Source organism: Gopherus evgoodei, chromosome 5 (assembly GCF_007399415.2).
Source record: "Gopherus evgoodei ecotype Sinaloan lineage chromosome 5, rGopEvg1_v1.p, whole genome shotgun sequence".
In the NCBI taxonomy this organism is placed as follows: domain Eukaryota; kingdom Metazoa; phylum Chordata; order Testudines; family Testudinidae; genus Gopherus; species Gopherus evgoodei.
The window spans coordinates 62,210,433-62,234,433 of NC_044326.1; the positions used below are offsets into that span (position 1 = coordinate 62,210,433).

The window sequence follows — 24,001 nt, forward strand, 5'->3', positions numbered from 1 at the left end:
CTTGTATAGGGCACCTTTATCCAGTATAACTGCATCCACAGTGGAAAAGGATGTGTACCACTTTAAAACAGTTCAACTTTGTGTCTAGACAGGCCTTAGTTTCAATAATTAATAAAGGTTAATGTGGAGCATCAAGCAGCTTCTGGTTTAGTCTTATAGGTATAAATAAAAACTTAAAACTGGCTCTGCAATGCAACAGGACTGCTCACCTACAGCATCTGGGCATGGTGGGAAAAGGAGGGCAATTAGAAGAACATTTGGTGGCGGACAGGATGGGGAAGCATATTATATACTTTCAACATGAAAATTTAAAAAAGATCTAAATCACAAATGTGAAGCACATTCCTATGTGTCAAATTTTCAAGAATGTGCAGCTAACCTGGAGTCAAAGTTTCGCACTACACAAGTGTGCATGCAAAAACCATATTTGCATGTATAGTTAATTAATCTGTATGCAAATATTTGGTGTCTGCTCTTGAAAATGTTTTGCTAAGAGAATCTAAGGAAAACAATCTAATTTTTTATTTACTGTGACTTCTCAAGTTTTGACAAATGAAAACTGAGACCAAATATATTCTAAATATAAACAACATAATACAAAAACTTTAAGAAATGGACTGTATATAAACCTATGCTAAAAGAATGTTAATGTTGGAAAGGAAAGCACTCAGACATTAGCAACTATCAGACTCCCAATTTAAATACCATGCTCCAGGCTGTACTGGCTTTGATTAGCCATTATTACAGGTTTTATGTTGGCCACCAGAGGGAGTCAATTTTATTTCACATACACAATAGACACAAAAAAGTCAGTTTTATTTTTAATAAAGATATGCTCCTGGTTCTTTGTACATTGTAGCAAGGGCATAGGGTGTCAAAAGAATCAGAACATAGCAGGTCAAAGATATCATATCATGCAACTTCTTAAGGTCAATAGGTACATATTTCATTCTAAATTAATCTGAATATACAAAAGAGTAGGAACAATTTCAGAAAATTATTTCATCTATATGTTACTTATCCTTTTGTCACTAACTAATTGTTCAGAAGGGAAAGAAACACTACTGACTTTAATTTTTAATTTATTTAAATAATTCTTACTAATGTATTTTATAAACTATAAACATGAAATATCAAAGTAAATGTCAAGTGCTTACCTTGTAACATTTAAAGCCATTATACTTGTAGAGGGCCTGCTTTTTGATCCAGGAGGAGGATGAAAAATCCGTCCTTCTTTATTAGTTGTGATGGGCTTAGAATATTTAACCACATAGGGCTCAGCAGAATGGGAAGGATAAGGATCAAATGTTCCTGCTTTCATACCCCCTGACTGGAAAAGAAAAGGAAAGTGTCAAAGTGCTAATTTACAATATAATTGCTTTAACTATATTTTTCCATACAAAGGTAACCCAGAACACTGCATGGCAAATCACATCACATTATGTACATATCAGAAAACCACATACCACGTGTATTTAAAGTCAACAGGAAACTGTTAGGAACATTTAAATAATTACATTGGTGAATATTTGATTTTACAAATTATTTTGTATGTATCCTGGATTATGAGGAAAGAAACTTAAAAATGTAAGGGTATTGTAAAAAAAAAAAATTAAATGTAGGATTTTATTGTGGCAAAAAATGAAACCGATAAAGATCACCACTGGTTCCCATCAGTACAGCTCCACTGGTGGTACCAATAGTGGTACCATCTGGCAGGATTCAAACATTATTATCAGCATGTTGCCTAACCATGCCCAGAGCACTACACATATGGCGGTAGAAACACCATTGGCTAGTCTCTACCAGCCCTCCCACTAGAACAGCAGTGACAAGGGTGAGGAAGGGGTGTTACTACCTGCATCCTAGTGCTCTCAGATTTGGGGGCCTTGCACAGTTCTGAGTCCTCCAGAGGAGTGCTAGATGGAGGAGTTACCTTATTTTATTCCTACTGTTATGAACTGGGTGAAATCTTGTTACTGGTGAGTTAAAAGTTCATTCAGATTGATAGGTGTGAACTCACCCTTCAATTAACGTAACTGTAGGCATAAACCACCACCCAAGACAAAAGGTGTGTTTGAACCTGCCCAGAAGCTTTTGACTAAGTATTGTTTGAGTAGAGGGTGTGTGTGAAGAGAGGGCACACAGAAATAAAGGACAGACAAGAACACAGAGAGAGGGAAAGGCAAGAAAGCCAATCAGGAGTCTGTAAGCACAGCACGACTCTAGAACAAGCTAGTGAGTGAGCTTTGGGTCTGGGGTTTGCTTGGGGGCTGTAAGCTAAGAAACTGTTCCTTTTGTTCTTGGTTCCTTCTGCGTTCAGAGACACAGGATTTTGTTAATTCCTTGTAAATAAACGAGAGTGTATCAAGGAAAATACCAGACTCCCATCAATTTTTACTTCCAACTGGAACATCCCCAGGGCCTCAAACTCTGACTAGCTGCTGTGGTCTAAAACAGGCAACTCTACATATACATTTGATTAACTAAATTTTAACAATTGCTCTGTGCTGATTTTAAAGATTAGCTGTTTTCAAGTTATTTAGAATATGATTATATGACAAAGTGACTCACCAGCCAGTGTGCCACCTTGTGGCTGACTGCAGCGCTGTCAGGGTTTTCCTTTCTCTAACCTTGCTGATCCCACCATTCAGATCTGTTAGGGTCGTCCTTAGTCTGGCGACTTAGCCCTCCATCCAGGTCACTTTTTAGCCTCCCGCTTTCGGGGGTAAGTCAGAGTTCAGTCCAATAACAGTACAACTCTAGGCCCACTAGGCCTTACAACCCTTGTCCAGGGGCCTCACCAGGATTTTCATTGGTTGTCTGGGGGAACCCAATCCCAACCTCTGCCCTGGGTTCCCAGCACAATTTCAGGGACAGCATTCTGGTCACCATTTTTTTTTCTGCTTCGGCAGTTGCGCTTTCGGAGGTTTTTTGTTTGTTTTTTTTTGCTTGGGGCGGCAAAAAGCCTAGAGCTGGCCCTGTTCAGACCTTTCCTGCTTATTCCCTGGGCTTCTTCCTACTGTGGCCTGCCTTTTTGCCTTCCTCTCCAGCCCTCTTAAGGCCTCAAAGGAAAGGTAACAGAAGAAAGTCACAACACAAAAATAGTTCAAATGTGACCCAAGCTCCTTGCTTTTAGGAGATACCTGACAAGCCATAGCCTGGCTCAGTATCCTCAAGGCTCTTGTTCAATGTTCATAGGAAGCCTCTGCCAGCTTCATCTTTTGCAGTGCTCCTTCCTAGGAGCTAGTGAGGAGAGGTCTGTACAAGGGGCATCTCCCTTCTAAGGCTCTTCCTCCGAGACTGGAATGCCTCGCTGGTGCCTGAGGCCCAGTCTATACTCAAAATTTAGAAAGAATCCACACTCCTGAATGCCACAACGATGCTGGCCTAACCCCCCAGTGTAGATGTGACTAGGCTGACAGCAAGTTACTACAGCAATGGGAGAATCCCTTTTGTTCCTGTAGTAACTTCCGTAGCTATGGCACTGTAACCCCTGTGGAGTACACAAGCCCTGAGCCCAAAGCTACTTTTAACCCCTTTTTTCCTGATGCAGGACATGTACACCCCATCACAGGTTATTTATAGTTTCTGGTTTTGTATAGAATCAAACTAGCTTTCATTGCTTTGTAAATTACAATCACAACTAACAAAGAAAACTCAATCATACCTTTCGTATTTCTGACATAAGAGAACTTTTGCAACAAAAGACCACGAGGTTGCATTTTAAAATTAAAATTCAAAATGATCTGGACAAACTGGAGAAATGATCTGAAGTAAACAGGATGAAGTTCAATAAGGACAAATGCAAAGTACTCCACTTAGGAAAGAACAATCAATTCCACACAGACAAAATGGGAAATGACTGCCTAGGAAGAAGTACTGTGGAAAGGGATCTGGGGATTGTAGTTGATCACAAGCTAAATATGAGTCAACAATGTAACACTGTTGCAAAAAAAGCAAGCAAGATTCTGAGATTTATTAGCAGGAGTGTTGTAAGCAAAACACGAGAAGTAATTCTTCTACTCTCCTACATGCTGATAAGGCCTCAGCTGGACTATTTTGTCCAGTTCTGGGTAACACATTTCAGGAAGGATGTGGACAAATTGGAGAAAGTCCAGAGAAGAGCAACAAAAATGATTAAAGGTCTAGAAAACGTGACCTATGAGGACAGATAGAAAAAAATGGGTTGTTTACTCTGGAGAAGAGAAGACTGAGAGGGGTCATAAGAGTTTTCAAGTACTTTACAAGGAGAGAGAAAAATTGTTCTCGTTAACCTCTGAAGATAGGACAAGAAGCAATGGGCTTAAATTGCAGCAAAAGAGGTTTAGGTTGGACATTAAGAAAAACTTAAGCACTGGAACAAATTGCCTAGAGAGGTTACAGAATCTGTCGTCGGATGTTAAGGACAGGTTAGACAAATACCTGTCAGGAATGTTCTAGTTATTACTTAGTCCTGCCTTGAGTTCAGGGAACTGGACTAGATGACCTACTGAGGTTTCTTCCAGCCCTACACTTCTATGATTCACTTCTATGATGGATTTTAGAGGGTTTATTTTACAGCAGGTGTCATAGAACAAAATAACACTCTAAACATATTCAGGTTCAGCTGAAGAAGCATCAGGCTTTATTCTGAGAAAAGTACCTATTGAGATCCAGAGCCAGGAAGCCATTGCATTGAGCAGATATGGATTGGCACTCACTGAGTTCTTAGATAGCCAGTGTAGGAGGCTTTAGGTGGGCAATGACCAATAGGGCATTACTTATGCTTACTTAACTAGAAGTGCTGCACAGGTTCCTTGCATGAGTTCCTTACAGTAGGAAGAAGCACTAAGACTTTTTAATGCTTACTTCTGCATCAGAGCTAAAATAGCTCATTTGTTCATTAATACTATATAGCAGTGGTCACCAACTGGTTCATCGTGATCGACTGGTTGATCCTAGAGGATCTCCTGCACCCAACATTGTGTCCCAGTCTGAACCCCCTGCCAGAGCCAGTGCCCTGTACCCCCTCCCGCACCTCTGCCCCAGCCCTGACCCTCCTCCCTGAGCCAGCATCCTGTTCCCCCTCTTGCACGCCCCAGCCCAGAGACCTCTCCTGCACCCAAACACCCTCCCAAAGCTTGCACCCCATATCCTCTCCTGCACCTCAACCCCTTGCCCCAGGCTCAGTCCAGAGCCCCCTCCCATACTGCAAACCCATTGGCCTCAGCCCAAACCCCTACCCCAGCTTGGTGAAAATTTATGAGGGTAGGGGAGAGCAAGTGATGGAGGGCACGGGGATGGAGTAAGTAGAGCAGGGATTTGGGGAAGGGGCACGGTACATCATGGGTTGCCCTTAAATTCAAAAAGTGATCTTGGGCATAAAAGGTCGGAGACCACTGCTGTATATTAATTGATTAGAAATAGACAACTACTTTTTAAAGTAATTTTACAACTTGATTCTGCAGCCCTTACTCACTTTGGTGAGCATTTTCTCATGAGTAAGTCTACTGATATTAAAATATGAGTTGTGTGCTTTTGTTTGTAGAACAAAAAATATTAATTATTATAAAGATTTTTTTACAATAGTTAGCTAATGGTAAAAACAACATTTGGAAAGATCATTAAGTGGTCCACTGAGATCCTCAGCAATTTTCAAGTGGTCCGTGAAAAAAAAAGTTTGAGAACCACTGAACTAGACCATTCTTGTCAGTTATTATCTAACATTTTCTTAAAAACCTCCAAGGATGGAGATTCCACTACCTCTTACAGTAACTTATCTTTCTAATGTGATGGATGTGCCCTCTCTCCCCCACCACGGCAACACCCCGAGCTGGGGCTGGGAAGGAGGCCGTCTCTCCCTAGCAGCCGCAGTCCTGGAGCTGGGCAAAGTCGCCTCTTTCTCTGGCCGCCCCAGCTCTGCACATCCCAAAGTCCCCCCACTCCCTCTTCTCACCCCACTGCCCTCACCCATCTACTCCCTATTCCCCTCAAGGCCACTACCTCACCTTACATGTGCGTCTTCTCCAGACACCTAATTAGTGGAGCCACGCCTACATGGTTCCACTAATCCAGAGGGCGGCCCTTCATTCTCTCTTGTGCGACCTCCCAGGCACACACTTTAGAGGGGACTATGGCGACCACCTGAATGGAACTTGCAGACCACAGTTTGAGAACCTCTGGTCTAGTTATTACATAGTCCTGTCTTGAGTGAAGGGGACTAGAGTAGATGACCTATTGAAGTCCCTTCCCATCCTACTCTTTTACAATTTTTGTCTTCTATACAATATGATTTAAACTTTCTACAAGACCACCACCAAATATTTGGATTGTCACTTTTTGCTACACTAGTTGGAGAACAGACTCACCTTTTTAGCAGGAGAACTTGGTTTAAAGGGGTGTGCAACTGGCTTTTCTGGGGTTGGTTTCTTAGCTGGTGGCAAAGGTTTATCATCATAATATGGATTTAAGTCAAAATACTCCCGAGGATAGAGATTTAACTTGAAAGGCCCTCCTTTAACCAAACGCAGATGGTCTTCACGTGCCTTCTGTAAAATAAGTAGTTTTAAAGGTATCGCCTTGGGCATTTTTACCTCAGATTATTCTGATTAGAAAAAATAAAAAGAGATTTAAATTCAGTCTTGAAAAAAACTTACTTTTAGCCATGTATTTAATTTAATTTCCTCTGCTAGTATTAATTCTGGCTTCCACATATATATTAGGCACTACATAATGCATAACAAAACAATCCATTGAGCACAACAAATGCTAGGAAACTATGACACTCTTGAAGAATTTAAGGACTTCTTAAAATAAGTAAATTTAAAAACTTTTTAAGATCTCAAATTAATTAATGGACACATGGTACATGTATGGACTTTACCATTACAAATACAGTACAACCTTGCTAATTCATGCTAATGATGGGGAGCAAATTTTCACTGCTTAATAAATAAGAAACAAATGTTGCCCTCCTCCGGAGGACAGAGGTGCCTGTGGCAACCAAAACAACGTGGTTCTACTGCATGAGGAGAAGGCAGGATTTGGGGAGTTATACAATTGGTGGTACACCTTTCTTTAATTTAAATTTAGAGCTTGCAAAATGTGCCAGATTGACAACCCAGGAGAATTAGGTCCTTTATTTATCCTCCAGCTTCACCACAATGACCGGCTACAGCTACGGGTTGTGGAGACCAACCACCTCTAAAGCCAAAAGGATACTTCATTCTCTAAGTCCATTCACTCTTTTGTGTTTTATTTGAAGAGCTGAGCAGAGAACTTGTCTGGAGTCCACCATAGTGTGGTGACTGTGAAACTTAGGTCTTGTCTTCACTACTGTGCTGTATCGGTGCAGCTGCATCTGGTGAAGATGTGCTTCATCAACAGGAGAGCGCTCCCCCATTGATGTAATTATTCCACTTCAATGAGAGGTGGAAGCTATGTCGGTGAGAGAGTGTCTGCCATCAACATAGCCGGGTATAGACACGGCTTTAAATCGATGTCACTTATGTAACTGAGGGGGGTGTTTTTTTCACGCCCCTGAACGACATAAGTTACATCGACTTAAGCAGTAGTGTAGACAAGCCCTTAGTCATTCTGGATCATTCCTCCCCTATTTGTGGTCACACTTGTATTATGTTACATGCTTCTAATCAGAGATGAGCTCCAAACAAACCCTAAATCTAAACACCCTCAGACTTCACAGAGTTCAGTTCTGGATCTGAACTTTGCAACTTCGGTCCAAACTACCAAAAAACTTTGCAAGTTGGGTCATTCAAACTAATAAAAAATTAACCTTTTCTAACCCAAATGTGAACTAGTAGCAAACAAAACCCCAATCCTGATGCTGAAACTTCTAATATATGTATAGTAAAAGCTACTTTATCTGGCACTTCACCAACCGGATCTTTACTGAAATTCTGGTTTATAGTTTGGTTGGCACAGGGCTGGCAGTAAGTTGGGGCATGAGAGGGGGTGTGAAGCGTGGGCTCTGAGAGGGAGTTTGGGTGTGGAAAGGGTTTGGGGGTGCAGGGTGCTGGATCTGGGGGCTGCTCACCTTGGGTGGCTCCTCGCAAGCAGCGACCTGTCCCGGCTTCTCCTAGGCGGAGGCACAGCAGGCAACTCTGCATGCTGCCTCCATCCTGCCCCGAGCACTAGTTCCACAGCTCCCATTGGCTGTGAACTGCGGCCAATGGGAGCTGTGGGGAGGGGTGCCTGCAGGTAGAGGCAGAGCACTGAGCCGCCTGCTGCACCTTTGCCTCAGAATGGCTAGGGCAGGGAGCCACCTGAGGTAAGCACCCCCTGGATCTGGCACCTGAAACCCCTCCCGCGCCCCAACCTGCTGCCCTGAGTCCCCTCCCACACCCAAACTCCCTCCCTCTTAGTTAACTGGCATTTTTCACTTATCAGCACCCCAGTTCCCCAATATGCCAGACAAAACAGCTTTTACCCCTCAAAATCTCAATTTAACGCCAAACAGATATTAGTTTGTGGTAAAAATATAAAGCTCAAAATACTTATTCCTATGGCAAAAAAGCTCTCTTTCAGCTATCATTGTTCCCATATATGATTAAAAATATACAGTATTAGTGAGACTGACACATATAAATAGAGCAGTCTTCTCATATTTACTAAGTTATAAAGTGAAATACAGATGATATGCTCTATGTTTGTACAACCCCTAACCATGACTGGGGTTCCTAGGAGCTACCACAATACAAATAAAAACAAACAAACAAATAAATACATAATAATTAATAATAATTAATTTGGGTTTCTCTCTCTCTCAATTCAATACTTTGGGTCAAATCCTTAGCCCACTGCATAGCCTAAGCAACATGACTCTGTACTGGGGTGAGTAAGAGGGAAAGGAATAATATATTTAACAAAAAAAGGCAATTTATCTGCAGTCCAGTTGGTAAATAAATAAATACTGATTGCTTTAGGCTAAAAGAAAAACTACAGGAAAGGTAAACTGTTTGCAAATAGTGATTAAATAAAGTTACTGAATAATTTTACCTTTGCATTCATTTTTCCGCTTTCATACACATCACTTGAGTGTGGATACTGTTTGCCTATGGTAAGATTTGGATATCTGTGTAAAGAAAATTAGTAATGGTGACCTCAAAGTTCAGCATTTGATGAAATACTATTCAAGAAATGATACTGAATGTTTTACCCATATCCAGTTCCTTTCTTTCCAGGACTTGTGTAAAGGTTCTTTCCAGGAGGAGCATATGCTGTTTTCCCTCTTAGTTGTGCACTGAAGAATGGATATGGACCACCTATAGTTCCATAATAAGTACCCATTCCACATCTGAAATATAAAATAAACACATAATACAATAATTATTGTTAATAATAATAAATTTATAATTAGTACTCATTCAGTGCTATACAGCTTCAAAATTCTGAATGATATTAATTGAAAAACAAGCAACTAACATTTTTGGACTAAACATACAAAACTTGAGGTTCTGTTTATTCTACACGTACAACAATGATCCTCAAAAAGAACAGGAGTATTTGTGGCACCTTAGAGACTAACAAATTTATTTGAGCATAAGCTTTCGTGGGCTACAGCCCACTTCTTCAGATCCTATGCACAGTGTGGTAGAGGCACACAATAGGAGTAGAGGGGACAGAGTTAAAGCTTTGGAGCACCTTAGCTGTGCACGTCCAAACTCGTCAATGTTTGGCTTTTGGTTTGTTTGCTTTAAATTTTCTCTTAATGTGTTCCTGCTTTCCACTGTTGTTGTTTTTATGTCAACCTTATATTAAGGGTATTTTTAGGTATTTACAACCTTAACTATATTTTACCAATATTTTTGTACTGAATTTCCTACTGTATGTTTTTCCAACATTTTTTAAGAATGAAGAGGTACTCTCAGGACCAGGTAGGTAGGGTCTTCAGAGGAATTTCCTGATGCAGGGCTTAGGATCTCTGCCAGGGATTAGCTTCAACTATTCATGTCCCCAATATGCATTTTATCAAAGAGCATGCAGGCTCTGATACATATTTTATAACAGCCCACATCAGCCATGTAAGCATATGAAAACAAATCTTAATATATAAAAACTTCCATCAGTGTCCCCCAAACTAGTGAAAGGCACTGCTCATTATCAAAGGCAACGGCAAACAAATTTGAGATTTTGCTGTTATAGAAAACAAAAGTTGGAAGAACTTTAAAAACGTGATAAATAGCTCATTTTTGTAACTACAATTATAAGACCCATTTTCAGATGTTTATATCTTTGCCAAACTTTAAACATTCAGAATGACATTCTCCATGTTGAGTGTCTGTTTGAAGCTGATTTTTTTCCTGTACCATTTCAGCCAAAATGGTTGAGTCATTTTGGAGAATGAGGCTAAAGAAAGATAAATTGTTTTGATAAATAGCTTATTTTCCTAATTACAATTTCTTTAAAATTACTTCAAAACAAATTAATTTTAAATTGAGGGCGGGGGGAGAGTTGTTTTGCCCACAGTAAAAAAGTCTGGCTACTTTTTCTTTGAAATGTGCTGGTGCCCCCGCTTCAGAGCAGTGATTCTTAACCAGGGATACGCGTACTCCTGGAAGTAGGGGTACATCAACTCATCTAGATATTAGCCTAGTTTTATAACAGCCTGCATGAAAAGAAGTCAGTACAAACTAGAATTTAATACGGACAATTATTTGCTTATCCTGCTTTATATACTATATCAGTGTTTCTCAAAATTGGAGTCTTGATTTATTTTATAATTATATAGTAAAAATGAGAAAGTAAGCAATTTTTCAGTAATAATGTGCTTGTGACACTTTTGTATTTTTATAAAAACAATAAGGAGTCCGGTGGCACCTTAAAGACTAACAGATTTATTTGGCCATAAGCTTTCATGGGTAAAAAACCACTTCTTCTGATGTATGGAGTGAAAATTACAGATGCAGGCATTATATAATGACACATGAAGAGAAGGGAGTTACCTCACAAGTGGAGAACCAGTGTTGACAGGGCCAATTCGATCAGGGTGGATGTAGTCCACTCCCAATAATAGACGAGGCAGTGTCAATACCAAAAGAAGGAAAATTGCTTTTGTAGTACGCCAGCCACTCCCAGTCCCTATTCAAGCCCAAATTAATGGTGTTAAATTTGCAAATGAATTTTAGTTTGCTGTTTCTCTTTGAAGTCTGTTTCTGAAGTTTTTTTGTTCAAGTATAGCTACTTTTAAATCTGTTATTGAATGTCCAGGAAGAGTGAAGCGTTCTCCTACTGGCTTTTGTATGTTACCATTCCTGATGTCCAATTTGTGTCCATTTATTCTTTTACATAGGGACTGTACAGTTTGGCCAATATACATGGCAGAGGGGCATTTTGTAAGTAATTTATAAGTGAGGTGAAACTTGGGTATGCAAGACAAATCGGCTTCCTGAAAGGTTGAGAACCACTGCTTTAGAGCAGGGACTTGAAATCTGGCAAAGGATGGCTTTTGTGTCAGGAATGGACATTTGGTTGTCCCCATAAAAAAAGAGTTGAATTTGGTCAACTATAAACCTTTAAAAAAACTACAGTTTGCAAATTCTCGGTAGAGATTAGCTAAAGATAAACAGGTAAAATCTCCAAAGATTCCATCCTCCCTGGGCGTACTCGGCCTTTTACAGCTCCTAGTGCTTACTGGACTGCACATGCACCATCCTCACAGAACAACTGAGCATGCTCTAGCCCAGAACTGCAGGGATTCAGAAAGACTTCCCCTGTAACAGCTGCTCCCAGTTGCTCGGGGCTGGGGTGGGGCTGGGCACTGCAGCTGAGAGCAGTAGGCAGTCTCTCCTCAGCTCTTGAGCACACACACCCCCGCTGGCACCCAGACAGCATGGTGGGGGAACATATCTAATTCTAATGCACGGAGGAGAAAATCCAGGCCAGGAGGGATGGACACAACTAGATTAGAGCAAGAACACTGGTGTAGACTGGAGGTGGGGGGGGGGGAGAAACGGTGACAGGGAGTTGGAGGAAGAGACTGGGACTGGTTGTGCAAGGAGAATGGGACTGGGAACTGGGGGCACAGGAAATGCTTGGGCAAGAAGACTGGGAGCTAGTGGGCAAGTACAGGCTGTGACTGGAAGCCAGTAAGGGAAACGGAGGAAGAAAATGAAGCCAGTTGGCTGGGGAGTGGGGAACACTGAGATGAGATGAGGAATTGGGGGGAGGGAGGAACTGGGACTGGCTGGGTAGAGAGGATAAGACAAGCAGACAGGGAGGGAATGTGGGGGGAGACTGAGATTGGATGAGGAGCCCAGGGAAGGAGACTGGGACAGGGAGCTAGTGGGAGAGGGAAGAGAAGAGATCAAATCAGATGAGGAGCTGGGTGCGGTGGGGCCTGGGCCTGACTGGGCAAGGAAACTGGGGACCAGAGCCATCCCTAGGGTATGGCAAATCAGGGTGACAGCTCTGAGCCCTGCGCTTTGGAGGGCCCCGCGCTTCCTACGGAGGTGGGCAGGGAGGTGAGGCAGGAGTCGGCGGGCAGGGGGCAAGGTGGAGCCCCCCACCAACCTCCCCCGCCCCCAGTGACTCCTGCCCACCAGCAGGCCCCACCAATCAGTGCCTCCCCCTCCCTCCCAGCGCCTACTGCTGATTAGCTGTTTTGTGGCATCTGGACTTGGCGCTGGGAATGGAGGGGAGAGGAGCGAGGGCACAGCATACACAGGGGAGGGGGCGGAACTGAGTGGGGAAGAGGCAGGATGGTGCCTTGGGGGAAGGGGTGGAGTGAGGGTGGGGCCTGGGCAGAGCCGGGGGAGCAGCCCCCAGCAGACAGAAACTGGGTGCCTATGTCCCAGGCTCACACACCCCTAGAGATGGCCTGCTGGGGACAAGTTGTTGGGGCGGGAGTGGTGGAACTAGGACTGGCTGTGCAAGCAGTTTTGAATAGGTGTTGGGAGTGGGAGAGATTGGAAGTCTGGAGGAAGACAGGGACTTGGAGAGCCAACTGAGAGAAGAGCAGAACTGTCTGGGCAGGGAGACTAGGACTGGGATGAGAATCCTCAAGAGTGGAGACTGGGGCTGCAAAGGTAAGGAGCATGGGACTGAGACAAGGAGGCAGGGATGAGGAAGAGACAGGACTGGGACTAGGACAGGTTCAGTGGGATGGAGAGGAAAAGATCAAGCTTGAGAGAAACAGGCAGAGAATCATCTGTGCCTATTGGAGCACACTCCCTTCCAGAACCTGGAATGAAACCCAACATTCCTCCGCTGTCAGCAAATATCCACGAAACCCACTGACAAAATGTTTGTCTTATCTCCCTCTAGCTCAAGTGGCAGAGATCTGTGTGGTGGAATTAAAGGTTCCATGCCTGCTGAGGAACCACATGGGTCAATATTATGCTACATGATGGAATTTTATTTTTGCGGTTTGCTTTTTTAAAATCTTGGGAAATTGCTCACAAAAATTCTATGCTAAAAGAACATTATTAAGGTTGCAAAGTCAAGCACTCAAAAGTTAGGAAATGCCAGAATTAAGGTTTCCTCTGCACCTTTACTTCATCTTCCATGAGAAGTCTTTAATTATATGATTGCGTACTATCTTTAACACAGGACCCTTGCCTGACTGAGTACAAAGATGATCTGCTTTGTGAATGAATCTGAACTGTGTAGTAAGGGATGCTATTGTCTTTAGGACCCCTGTCTCATTTGTTGCAGAAGTTGTGTAGCGAGTGAGGCAAGGAATAGCAAGCAAGAAATGAAGGGTCTTGTGGTTAAGACAGCTGAATGCTGCCCAGAAGAACTGGATTCTAACCCCTGTCTCTGCCACAGCATTCCTGGGTGATGCTGGCAAAGCAGCAGTGTATATATGTAGCTAGGCTTTATATTTTTATATATAGTTAGTAAACATGGTTATTTAGACTCCCAACTGTGTCCATGTGCTCTCCTCATATTATTAATGTTGTATAGACTGCAAAGACACAATAATTTGTCTATTATTCAGTATGCATTCCTTGACTTTTGAATATCCCCTGCAAACAGCTCACCCTCAAAGATTATCCCTACGCCTAGTAAGAAGAGAGTGGTGTAGGCTCTGTGTGAGGTGCAAAGTCACCTATATATTATGGATAAGGCTACCATTTTTTCACGGAGGTTATGGAAGTCAGCTCTATCGACTAGGAGCCACAGAGTAGCACCCCGTCCTCCCCCCGGAGCTCTCGGCCGCCTTGGGTAGTGGGGTCCCCCTGCAGCTCTCTGCCACTCTGGGCAGTGTCCCCCCGTGACCAACATAGGCTCCAGGATCCCCCCCAAAGCTCCAAGCTGCCGCAGGCAGTGGGGCCACAGCTCCAAGCCACCCAGGAGCTCTGAGCCACCGAGGGCAGCAGGGGCCCTCAGAGCTTGGAGCAGCCGCTGCAGCTGCCCAACCTCTGCAGGTGGTGTGGAGACCCCATACCTGAGCTCCCCCTTTTGTCAGGGATATTTTTAGTAAAAGTTACGGACAGGTCACAGGCTTCTGTGAATTTTTCTTTATTGGCTGTAACCTGTCTGTGACTTTTACTAAAAATATCTGTGACAAAATCTTAGACTTAATTATGGACACACATACATTACAGTGTATACAGAATAAGTGTACATTTGGGGACACAGACGCAGAGTGGGGACATTATGCCTGGTTGTGAATACCTCCCAGAGTCTGGCCCATAGTTTTTAATATCCCTTTAAGACAATCCTTGTGTTTTAATAAATGGATTAGACATCTTACATTTCTTTAAATGTAACAGACTTTTTCCCCTGCCTGTCTGTATTTTAATTAAAAAGCCCCAAAAGCAAGAAAACTTCTCAGTCCAATAACAGTTACATGAACTCTTGCTCTAACTCTAATTATGTGACGCTACATGGGATCTTTGTTCAGACAGATAAATATTTTCATCTAAAAAAGTCAAACGCACTGTAGGCTATTTATGTCTCCGTATCCTCTGACCAACTCAGTCACAGAGGTGTCACCCCATGATGTTTTTAATGGATGGTACATTTATCCTGGTAGTGCCCATTTGTCTCCAGCACTGTGGACTGATCAGGTATTATAAAAAATCCAAGGTAATGGAAGTCTGGCAATGGAAATAGAGAAATTCAGGATAGCAGAGTCTGTTAGTCCCATTTCCCATGATGCAGAACTCTTAGCTTCATACAATATTCTGCTTGAGATCTTTAATGTCTCTCTCTCTCTCTAAGTTTCTGTTGGTTATCAGGTGTACAGATGATAGCAATACTGTGTTTTAACACTGCTTCATTATCATATGTTGTACATATCTTCTCATAAAAACAATACCGTACTCTGGTTAACAGTTAACTTTTTTATAAAAGTTATGACAAATTATTTTTAATGCAACACCCCTACACACACAAAAAGGAAGCCTTTCCCAACACTTACGGCAGTTTGACTCCATTGCTTGGAAGGAAAGCTTTGCCCACATTTTTCTTTGACTCTACCAATCTATATCGCCTCCTTAGTTGCACAGGGTTTGAGTAGGCTTCACCTTCGAAAACCCTCACAAACTGAGGCTCAAAGTAACCTGCCTGAAGAGCTGACAGCATTTTGGTACCCCCAGGTAACATTTGTTTGTTCTTGCTTGCAGCTTCATTGAAAGGGCCTTTAAAACAAGTAAGCATTGTAAATATTCACTTAACTCTACAGATTCTCTTTATTTAAATTTAGAAATTAAAAATGAAGACTGGGTATGGATGGTTCAAAGCGTATTGCAATACAGAACCTTTCACCTGTAAGTCACATGTGGTAGTGACTGATTGCTGATACTATATGGCAACTATTCAGTAACTTAATATATGGAAAATGAATTTGACTCAGTTAAGTTTCTAGTGGCATGCATCCATAACACAAAAATACTATTGCAATTAGCACCTTTTGGAGGGAGGCCATAACTATTCTGCACTAACATCTAGCATTATCTAGCAGAGGAAGGTATAACACGATCCAATGGCTGGAAGTTGAAACTAGACAAATTCAGACTGGAAATAAGGCATGATATTTTAAGTGAGAATAATTAGTCACTGGTACAATTTACCAAGGGTCATGATGGATTCTCCATCACTGACCATTTTTAAATCAAAATTGAATGCTTTGCTAAAAGATCTAGGAATTATTTTTGGGGGGAAGTTCTATGGCCTGTGTTATACAGGAGGTCAGACAAAATAATCACATTGTCCCTTCTGGTCTTGGAATCTATGAACATCACTTCACAAAGGCTGACTCTTACAGAGGGTCAAACTCTGTCATCCTTACTCATCAAGAGTAATGCCATGAGTAGTTCCAATGAACAAGAGTGAGAATGAATGAATCCAGCCCTAAGTAATAAATAAATAAATTTCCTATGCACATTGGCCAACTATGAGCAAAGAAATAAAAGATTACCACTAAATGTAAAGTACTGAAAACATAATCTTACAATAGAAGTGCCAGTTGGAGCAGCCACATAGAAAAAAACTACCTGCTCTCAGCATCGGCATGTCAGGGGAAGATAAGGCTTTCTATATTGCCAGTTCAGTTTTAATATTACAAATGTAAACCAAGATAACCGAAGAGCAAAACTGTGAAGCAATTTGCTGTTGGATTAAGTCATCATATTAATGCTGTTCTGCAGTTGAGAGTCTCTTAGCAGAATATTCAAAATAATGAAGATAATTTGTATATTGATTGACAAAGAAAACTGGTGTCCCATTTTTTGTTTTCTTTCAGCACAGTTGGGAAACAGTTTCAAAGGACCTAATTTCTTAAAATGTTCATTTCAAAGAAGTAATTAAATGCTATACATATCTTATAAAGTAATCTACTTTACCTGGTTTGTCTCAGGGGTTTCATCAATTTTAATTGGTCACCTGTTAACCTAATTTTACATAATTTATCTACCCTTCTCAAAACTCACAGCTATTAATTTAAAATTTGAATCATAAGGACATTTAAAAAAATGCTGCACTCATTTGGGACATGCAAATGCTGGAGGGCTACACAATCTGTGAGTTGACATTTCCAAGGGAAAGAATGCCAATATGAAAAGCCAAAAGAATATGTACTATTGCAAAAGTATAAAAGTAAATCCACTTGCAATGTCTCTGCATGGAGCAGCTGGAACCCTACCACCACTTACATCCCATGGTGTGATGAGAAGAAGCCCCTGGAAATCTCCACAATTATGGCAGAGAAGGAGGAGGAGTCATTGGAGGTGACTCCTACTCCCCACCAGCTGGTAGGTAAAGACACACCAGTCATTTCAATAGTATATTTTATCTGTAACTTGGACAACAAAATGCAGCATATATATTTTTATTAATATTAACACATAAAACTCAGCTAAACTGAAAAATATTTACCTTTTTTATGCCCTTTTTGCATTTATTGTGATATATTAGGCAGACCTCTAATAAAAAGGATTATGCCACACTGCGCAAAGACAGAGATTTTTGGTTATTAAAAACCCCAGATGTCTCTAAACGGATTAATAGAAAACAGTGAGTCAGTAGAAAGACAGATTGGACAGCTATTGGAAATATCCTTATGTCATAAACAGATAGCTAAGGGTTAATGTTCTTTTACATGGAAAGGAGTAACCTGAAACACCTGACCAGAGGACCAATCAGGAAACAAGACTTTTTCAAATCTGGGTGGAGGGAAGTTTGTGTCTGCGTTCTTTGTTTTTGTCTTCTGCCTGTACTCTCTCGGCTACGAGAGGATTTTTCTGCCTCCTGCTTTTCTAATCTTCTGTTTCCCAGTTGTAAGTACAAAAGATAAGATAGTGATTTATAGGGTTTTTATTTTGTATTTACATGTGTGTACTTGCTGGAGTGTTTTGAAGTGTGTTCTTTTTGAATAAGGCTATTTATTCATATTTCTTTTAAGCAATTGACCCTGTATTTGTCACCTTAATACAGAGAGACCATTTTTATGTATTTTTCTTTCTTTTTACATAAAGCTTTCTTTTTAAGACCTGTTGGAGTTTTTCTTTGGTGGGGAACTCCAGGGAATTGAGTCTGTAGCTCACCAGGGAATTGGTGGGAGGAAGAAGTCAGGGGGAAATCTGTGTGTGTTAGATTTACTAGCCTGACTTTGCATTCCCTCTGGGTGAAGACGGAAGTACTTGTGTTTCCAGGACTGGAAACAGGGAGGGTGGCGTCCCTCTGTTTAGATTCACGGAGCTTGCTTCTGTGTATCCCTCCAGGAACCCAGGGAGGGAACACCTGGAGGGGGGAAGGGAAATGGTTTATTCCCCTTTGTGGTAAGAGGCAAAGAATTTAGGTCTTGGGGTCCCCAGGGAAGGTTGTTGGGGGGACCAGAGTGCCCCAAAATACGCTAATTTTTTGGGTGGTGGCAGCTTTACCAGGTCCAAGCTGGTAACTAAGCTTGGTAGTATTCATGCTAACACCCATATTTTGGATGCCAAGGTCCAAATCTGGGATTATGTTATGACATGAGTGGCAGTGGTGAGATAGATAGAATCCAGAAGCCAGTAGGAATATTATATATTTTTTTCTCTGCTAGGGCTTTTAAGCAAAGAGAAACAGTTGGTTTTAAAAGGAACCAGAGAATTTTTTTTCTCTGCTCTCTTTTGCAGTTTCTGGCTTGCATATTAAGCAAGGAACCATTAAGGAACTATTAGGGGTCTTTTGTCACACAATAGCACTCCCATTGTGAGACAAGTATCCAGCAATACACATGCAAATAAAGTGGTTTTTCTGGTTTACTTTACATTTAAAAGATTAGCTAGAGGAAGAAAGGGAAAAAGGCACTGTTGCTAGGCAGACCCCAGGAGGCAACAGAGAACCTGCAGTTCAGAAGATAAACACCGGATGGCACCCCAACACAAGAAAACAGGATGTCACAAAAACCAGACGCAGTACAGCTTGAAGCAATGGAAAAACAGATAGAACTGCTCAGAACACAAATGGCCAGAGATGAGGCAACTCACAAACAAGAGATGGAAAGGCTACGAAAACAAGAAGAAGCCAACAATGCAGCCCACCAACGAGAGCTGGAAAAACAGAGGAAAGCCCACCGACAGGCCATGGAATTAGGAAAGGCTAAGCAACATGCTCCAGCCAATCCTAACAACCCTTCGCCAATTATGGTTCCACATCACAGGAGATTTCCCACCTACAAGGCAGGTGATGACACTGAGGCCTTCTTGGAAAATTTTGAAAGAGCCTGTCTTGGGTACAGCATCCCTGAAGACCAGTACATGGTAGAATTGAGGCCACAGCTCAGTGGACCCTTAGCAGAGGTGGCGGCTGAAATGCCTAAGGAGAACATGAACGACTATAAACTTTTTCAAACCAAGGCCAGATACAGAATGGGGATAACCCCGGATCATGCCTGTCAGCGTTTCAGAACCCAAAAGTGGAAACCAGATGTCTCATTTCCCAAACACGCCTACTACGTTGGGAAAAATTATGAGGCCTGGATATCAGGACACAATATTAAATCCTTGGAAGAACTGCACCTCCTCATACAAATGGAGCAGTTCTTGGATGGTGTTCCTGAGGACATAACACGGTACATACAAGATGGAAAACCCAAAAATCTCACCGAGGCGGGGGAGATTGGAGCCAGATGGATGGAAGTGGCAGAAAGCAAGAAAGCTACTGTCAAGGGGAACGAATACCCCAGGGGGCACACCGACCATTAACCCTACAAATGAGGACAGCCAAAGACCCCACATACAACCCAAGTAATGCCACAGACGCCCTATTCTTCCACCTCACCAGTCTCCAGTAACTCACCTCGACCCAGTGACCAGTCAGATGGAAGATGCTTTAAGTGTAATGAACTGGGACATATCAAGACCAACTGCTCAAAGACTGCCAACCGAGTGCAGTTCATTACACCACCATCACCCAAAAGATCCCCAGGCCCAGATGCCTCTCAAATACTCTCGGAGCGAAGGGAAAATTTGAGAGTGGGCGGAAAGAAGGTTACTGCATGGAGAGACATGGGGGCACAAGTGTCAGCTATACACCAATCCTTCGTAGACCCCAAATTCATCAACCCAAAGGCCCAAGTGACAATTTACCCCTTCATGTCACAAGCTGTAGACTTGCCTACAGCTGAACTGCCTGTCCAGTACAAAGGCTGGTCAGGAATGTGGACTTTTGCAGTCTATGACAACTATCCCATCCCCATGCTACTGGGGGAAGACTTGACCAACCAGGTGAAGCGGGCCAAGCGAGTGGGAATGGTTACACATAGCCAAACCAGGCAAGCTTCCAGACCCATTCCTGTTCCTGAGCCGTCCACAGACGCCCCGTCTGTGTTACCCGAGACCCAGACAGAGGTGGTGGACCCGGATTCCATGCCAACCACTGAAACAGCCACAGCACCTCCAGTCCCAGGCCCAGAACTGGAACAGCAACCAGCACCAGCAATTGCAACCACATCTTCAAACTCAACGCCAGTGGGCGCCAGCGAGCCAAAACTGGCAGAAGCAACAGACAGCCATACCAAAACGCTCAGCCAGAGCCCGAAATACCCTCAGGTGCACCAGCGGAGAGCGGTTCACCAGCAACGGAAACAACCCCATCACCTACATCGCTTCCAGAGGGACCAAGCCCAAGTCCCCAGTCTGAGGAAGAACTGGTGACCCCAGCCTCAAGGGAACAGTTCCAGACTGAACAGGAAGCAGATGACAGTCTTCAGAAAGCTTGGGCGGCGGCACAGAGCACCCCACCGCCTCTCAGCTCTTCTAATCGATCCCGGTTTGTTATAGACTTTTATACAAGGAGATTCTTTCTGGTGGACACCGGGAAGACTGGCACCCGCAAAAACAGTTGGTGGTTCCAACTAAGTACCGGGGGAAGCTCTTAAGCTTAGCCCGTGATCATCCCAGTGGCCATGCTGGGGTGAACAGAACCAAGGACCGGTTGGGGAAGTCCTTCCACTGGGAGGGGATGGGCAAGGATGTTGCCAAGTATGTCCGGTCTTGTGAGGTATGCCAAAGAGTGGGAAAACCCCAAGACCAAGTCAAGGCCCCTCTCCAGCCACTCCCCATAATTGAGGTCCCATTTCAGCGAGTAGCTGTGGATATTCTGGGTCCTTTCCCAAAAAAGAAGCCCAGAGGAAAGCAGTACGTACTGACTTTTGTGGACTTTGCTACCCGATGGCCGGAAGCAGTAGCTCTAGGCAACACTAGCGCTAACACTGTGTGCCTGGCCCTAACAGACATTTTTGCCAGGGTAGGTTGGCCCTCCGACATCCTTACAGATTCAGGATCTAATTTCCTGGCAGGGACCATGCAAAAACTGTGGGAAACTCATGGGGTGAACCACTTGGTTGCCACCCCGTACCACCATCAAACCAATGGCCTGGTGCAAAGGTTTAATGGAACTTTGGGGGCCATGATACGCAAATTTGTCAACGAACACTCCAATAATTGGGACCTAGTGTTGCAGCAGTTGCTGTTTGCCTACAGGGCTGTACCACATCGCAGTTTAGGGTTTTCACCATTTGAACTTGTGTATGGTCACAAGGTTAAGGGGCCATTACAGTTGGTGAAGCAGCACTGGGAGGGGTTTACGCCTTCTCCAGGAACTAACATTCTGGACTTTGTAAGCAATCTACAAAACACCCTCCAACACTCTTTAGCCCTTGCTAAAGAAAACCTAAAGGATGCTCAGGAAGAGCAAAAGGCCTGGTATGACAAACATACCAGAGAGCGTTCCTTCAAGGTAGGAGACCAGGTTATGGTCTTGAAGGCGCAACAGGCCCATAAGATGGAAGCATCATGGGAAGGGCCATTCACGGTCCAAGAGCTCCTGGGAACTGTAAACTACCTCATAGCATTTCCCAATTCCTCACTAAAGCCTAGAGTGTACCATGTTAATTCTCTCAAGCCTTTCTATTCCAGAGACTTACAGGTTTGTCAGTTTACAGTTCAGGGAGATGACGCTGAGTGGCCTGACGGTGTCTACTACGACGGGAAAAAAGACAGTGGCGTGGAAGAGGTGAACCTCTCAACCACCCTGGAACGTCTGCAGCGGTGACAAATCAAGGAGCTGTGCACTAGCTTCGCCCCATTGTTCTCAGCCACCCCAGGACGGACTGAACGGGCATACCACTCCATTGACACAGGTAATGCTCACCCAATTAGAACCCCACCCTACCGGGTGTCTCCTCATGCCCAAGCTGCTATAGAACGGGAGATCCAGAACATGCTACAGATGGGTATAATCCGCTCATCTACCAGTGCATGGGCATCTCCAGTGGTTCTGGTACCCAAATCAGATGGGGAAATACGCTTTTGCGTGGACTACCGTAAGCTAAATGCGGTAACTCGTCCGGACAACTATCCAATGCCACGCACCGATGAGCTATTGGAGAAGTTGGGACATGCCCAGTTCATCTCTACAATAGACTTAACCAAGGGGTACTGGCAAGTACCGCTAGATGAATCTGCCAAGGAGAGGTCAGCATTCGTCACCCATGCGGGGGTGTATGAATTTAATGTCCTTCCTTTCGGGCTTCGAAATGCACCCGCCACCTTCCAGAGGCTGGTAGATGGTCTACTAGCAGGACTGGGCAAATATGCAGTTGCCTACCTCGATGATGTGGCCATTTTTTCAGACTCCTGGCCCGAACACCTACTACACCTGGAAAAGGTCTTTGAGCGCATCAGGCAGGCCGGACTAACTGTTAAGGCCAAAAAGTGTCAAATAGGCCAAAACAGAGTGACTTACCTGGGGCACCACGTGGGTCGAGGAACCATAAACCCCCTACAGGCCAAGGTGGATGCTATCCAAAAGTGGCCTGTCCCAAGGTCAAAGAAACAGGTCCAATCCTTCTTAGGCTTGGCCGGGTACTATAGGCGATTTGTACCACACTACAGCCAAATCGCTGCCCCACTGACCGACCTGACCAAAAAGACCCAGCCAAATGCAGTTAAGTGGACTGATGAGTGTCAAAAGACCTTTACCCAACTTAAGACAACGCTCATGTCTGACCCTGTGCTCAGGGCCCCGGACTTTGACAAGCCATTCCTAGTAACCACGGATGCATCTGAGCGTGGTATAGGAGCAGTTCTCATGCAGGAAGCAACGGATCACAACTTCCATCCTGTCGTGTTTCTCAGCAAGAAACTGTCTGAGAGGGAAAGTCACTGGTCAGTCAGTGAAAAGGAATGCTATGCCATTGTGTACGCCCTGGAAAAGCTACGCCCATATGTTTGGGGATGGCAGTTCCAGCTACAAACTGACTATGCTGCGCTAAAGTGGCTTCATACTGCCAAGGGGAACAAGAAGAAACTTCTTCGTTGGAGTTTAGCTCTCCAAGATTTTGATTTTGAAATTCAGCACATCTCAGGAGCTTCTAACAAAGTAGCTGATGCACTCTCCCGTGAGAGTTTCCCAGAATCCAGTAGTTAAAAAGTGTTCTTAAAATGTAGAAGTCTGTTAGTTATATACTTACTGGTATATGTAAAGGTGCATGTGTTGTATTAATCTGTTTATTTTAAAGTTCTAGGAGGAAATCGCCGCCAGTGAGGTTCCCCATTGTCTGCAATTTGGGGGGCGTGTCATAAACAGATAGCTAAGGGTTAATGTTCTTTTACATGGAAAGGAGTAACCTGAAACACCTGACCAGAGGACCAATCAGGAAACAAGACTTTTTCAAATCTCAGTGGAGGAAAGTTTGTGTCTGAGTTCTTTGTTTTTGTCTTCTGCCTGTATTCTCTCGGCTATGAGAGGATTTTTCTGCCTCCTGCTTTTCTAATCTTCTGTTTCCCAGTTGTTAGTACAAAAGATAAGATAGTGATTTATAGGGTTTTTATTTTGTATTTACATGTGTGTACTTGCTGGAGTGTTTTGAAGTGTGTTCTTTTTGAATAAGGCTATTTATTCATATTTCTTTTAAGCAATTGACCCTGTATTTGTCACCTTAATACAGAGAGACCATTTTTATGTATTTTTCTTTCTTTTTACATAAAGCTTTCTTTTTAAGACCTGTTGGAGTTTTTCTTTGGTGGGGAACTCCAGGGAATTGAGTCTGTAGCTCACCAGGGAATTG

General features: G+C 43.2%; 1 protein-coding gene across 7 annotated transcripts in view; it reads right to left on the minus strand.

The window, feature by feature from the left end:
• C5H4orf47 (chromosome 5 C4orf47 homolog) overlaps positions 1-24,001 on the minus strand; it is a 40,473-nt gene that overhangs the window by 13,453 nt on the left and 3,019 nt on the right. For 5 of the 7 annotated variants that reach the window (XM_030563045.1, XM_030563044.1, XM_030563043.1 and 2 more), the window contains 5 exons: positions 15,371-15,590; positions 9,161-9,298; positions 9,001-9,076; positions 6,351-6,530; positions 1,158-1,330 (listed from right to left, as the gene is read on the minus strand). In XM_030563045.1, the coding sequence (XP_030418905.1) occupies positions 1,158-1,330; positions 6,351-6,530; positions 9,001-9,076; positions 9,161-9,298; positions 15,371-15,590 (787 nt within the window). Of the gene's footprint in view, positions 1-1,157; positions 1,331-6,350; positions 6,531-9,000; positions 9,077-9,160; positions 9,299-10,946; positions 11,083-15,370; positions 15,591-17,325; positions 17,568-24,001 lie in introns of those variants that run through there. The other 2 variants (XM_030563046.1, XM_030563047.1) reach the window with 2 other exon arrangements.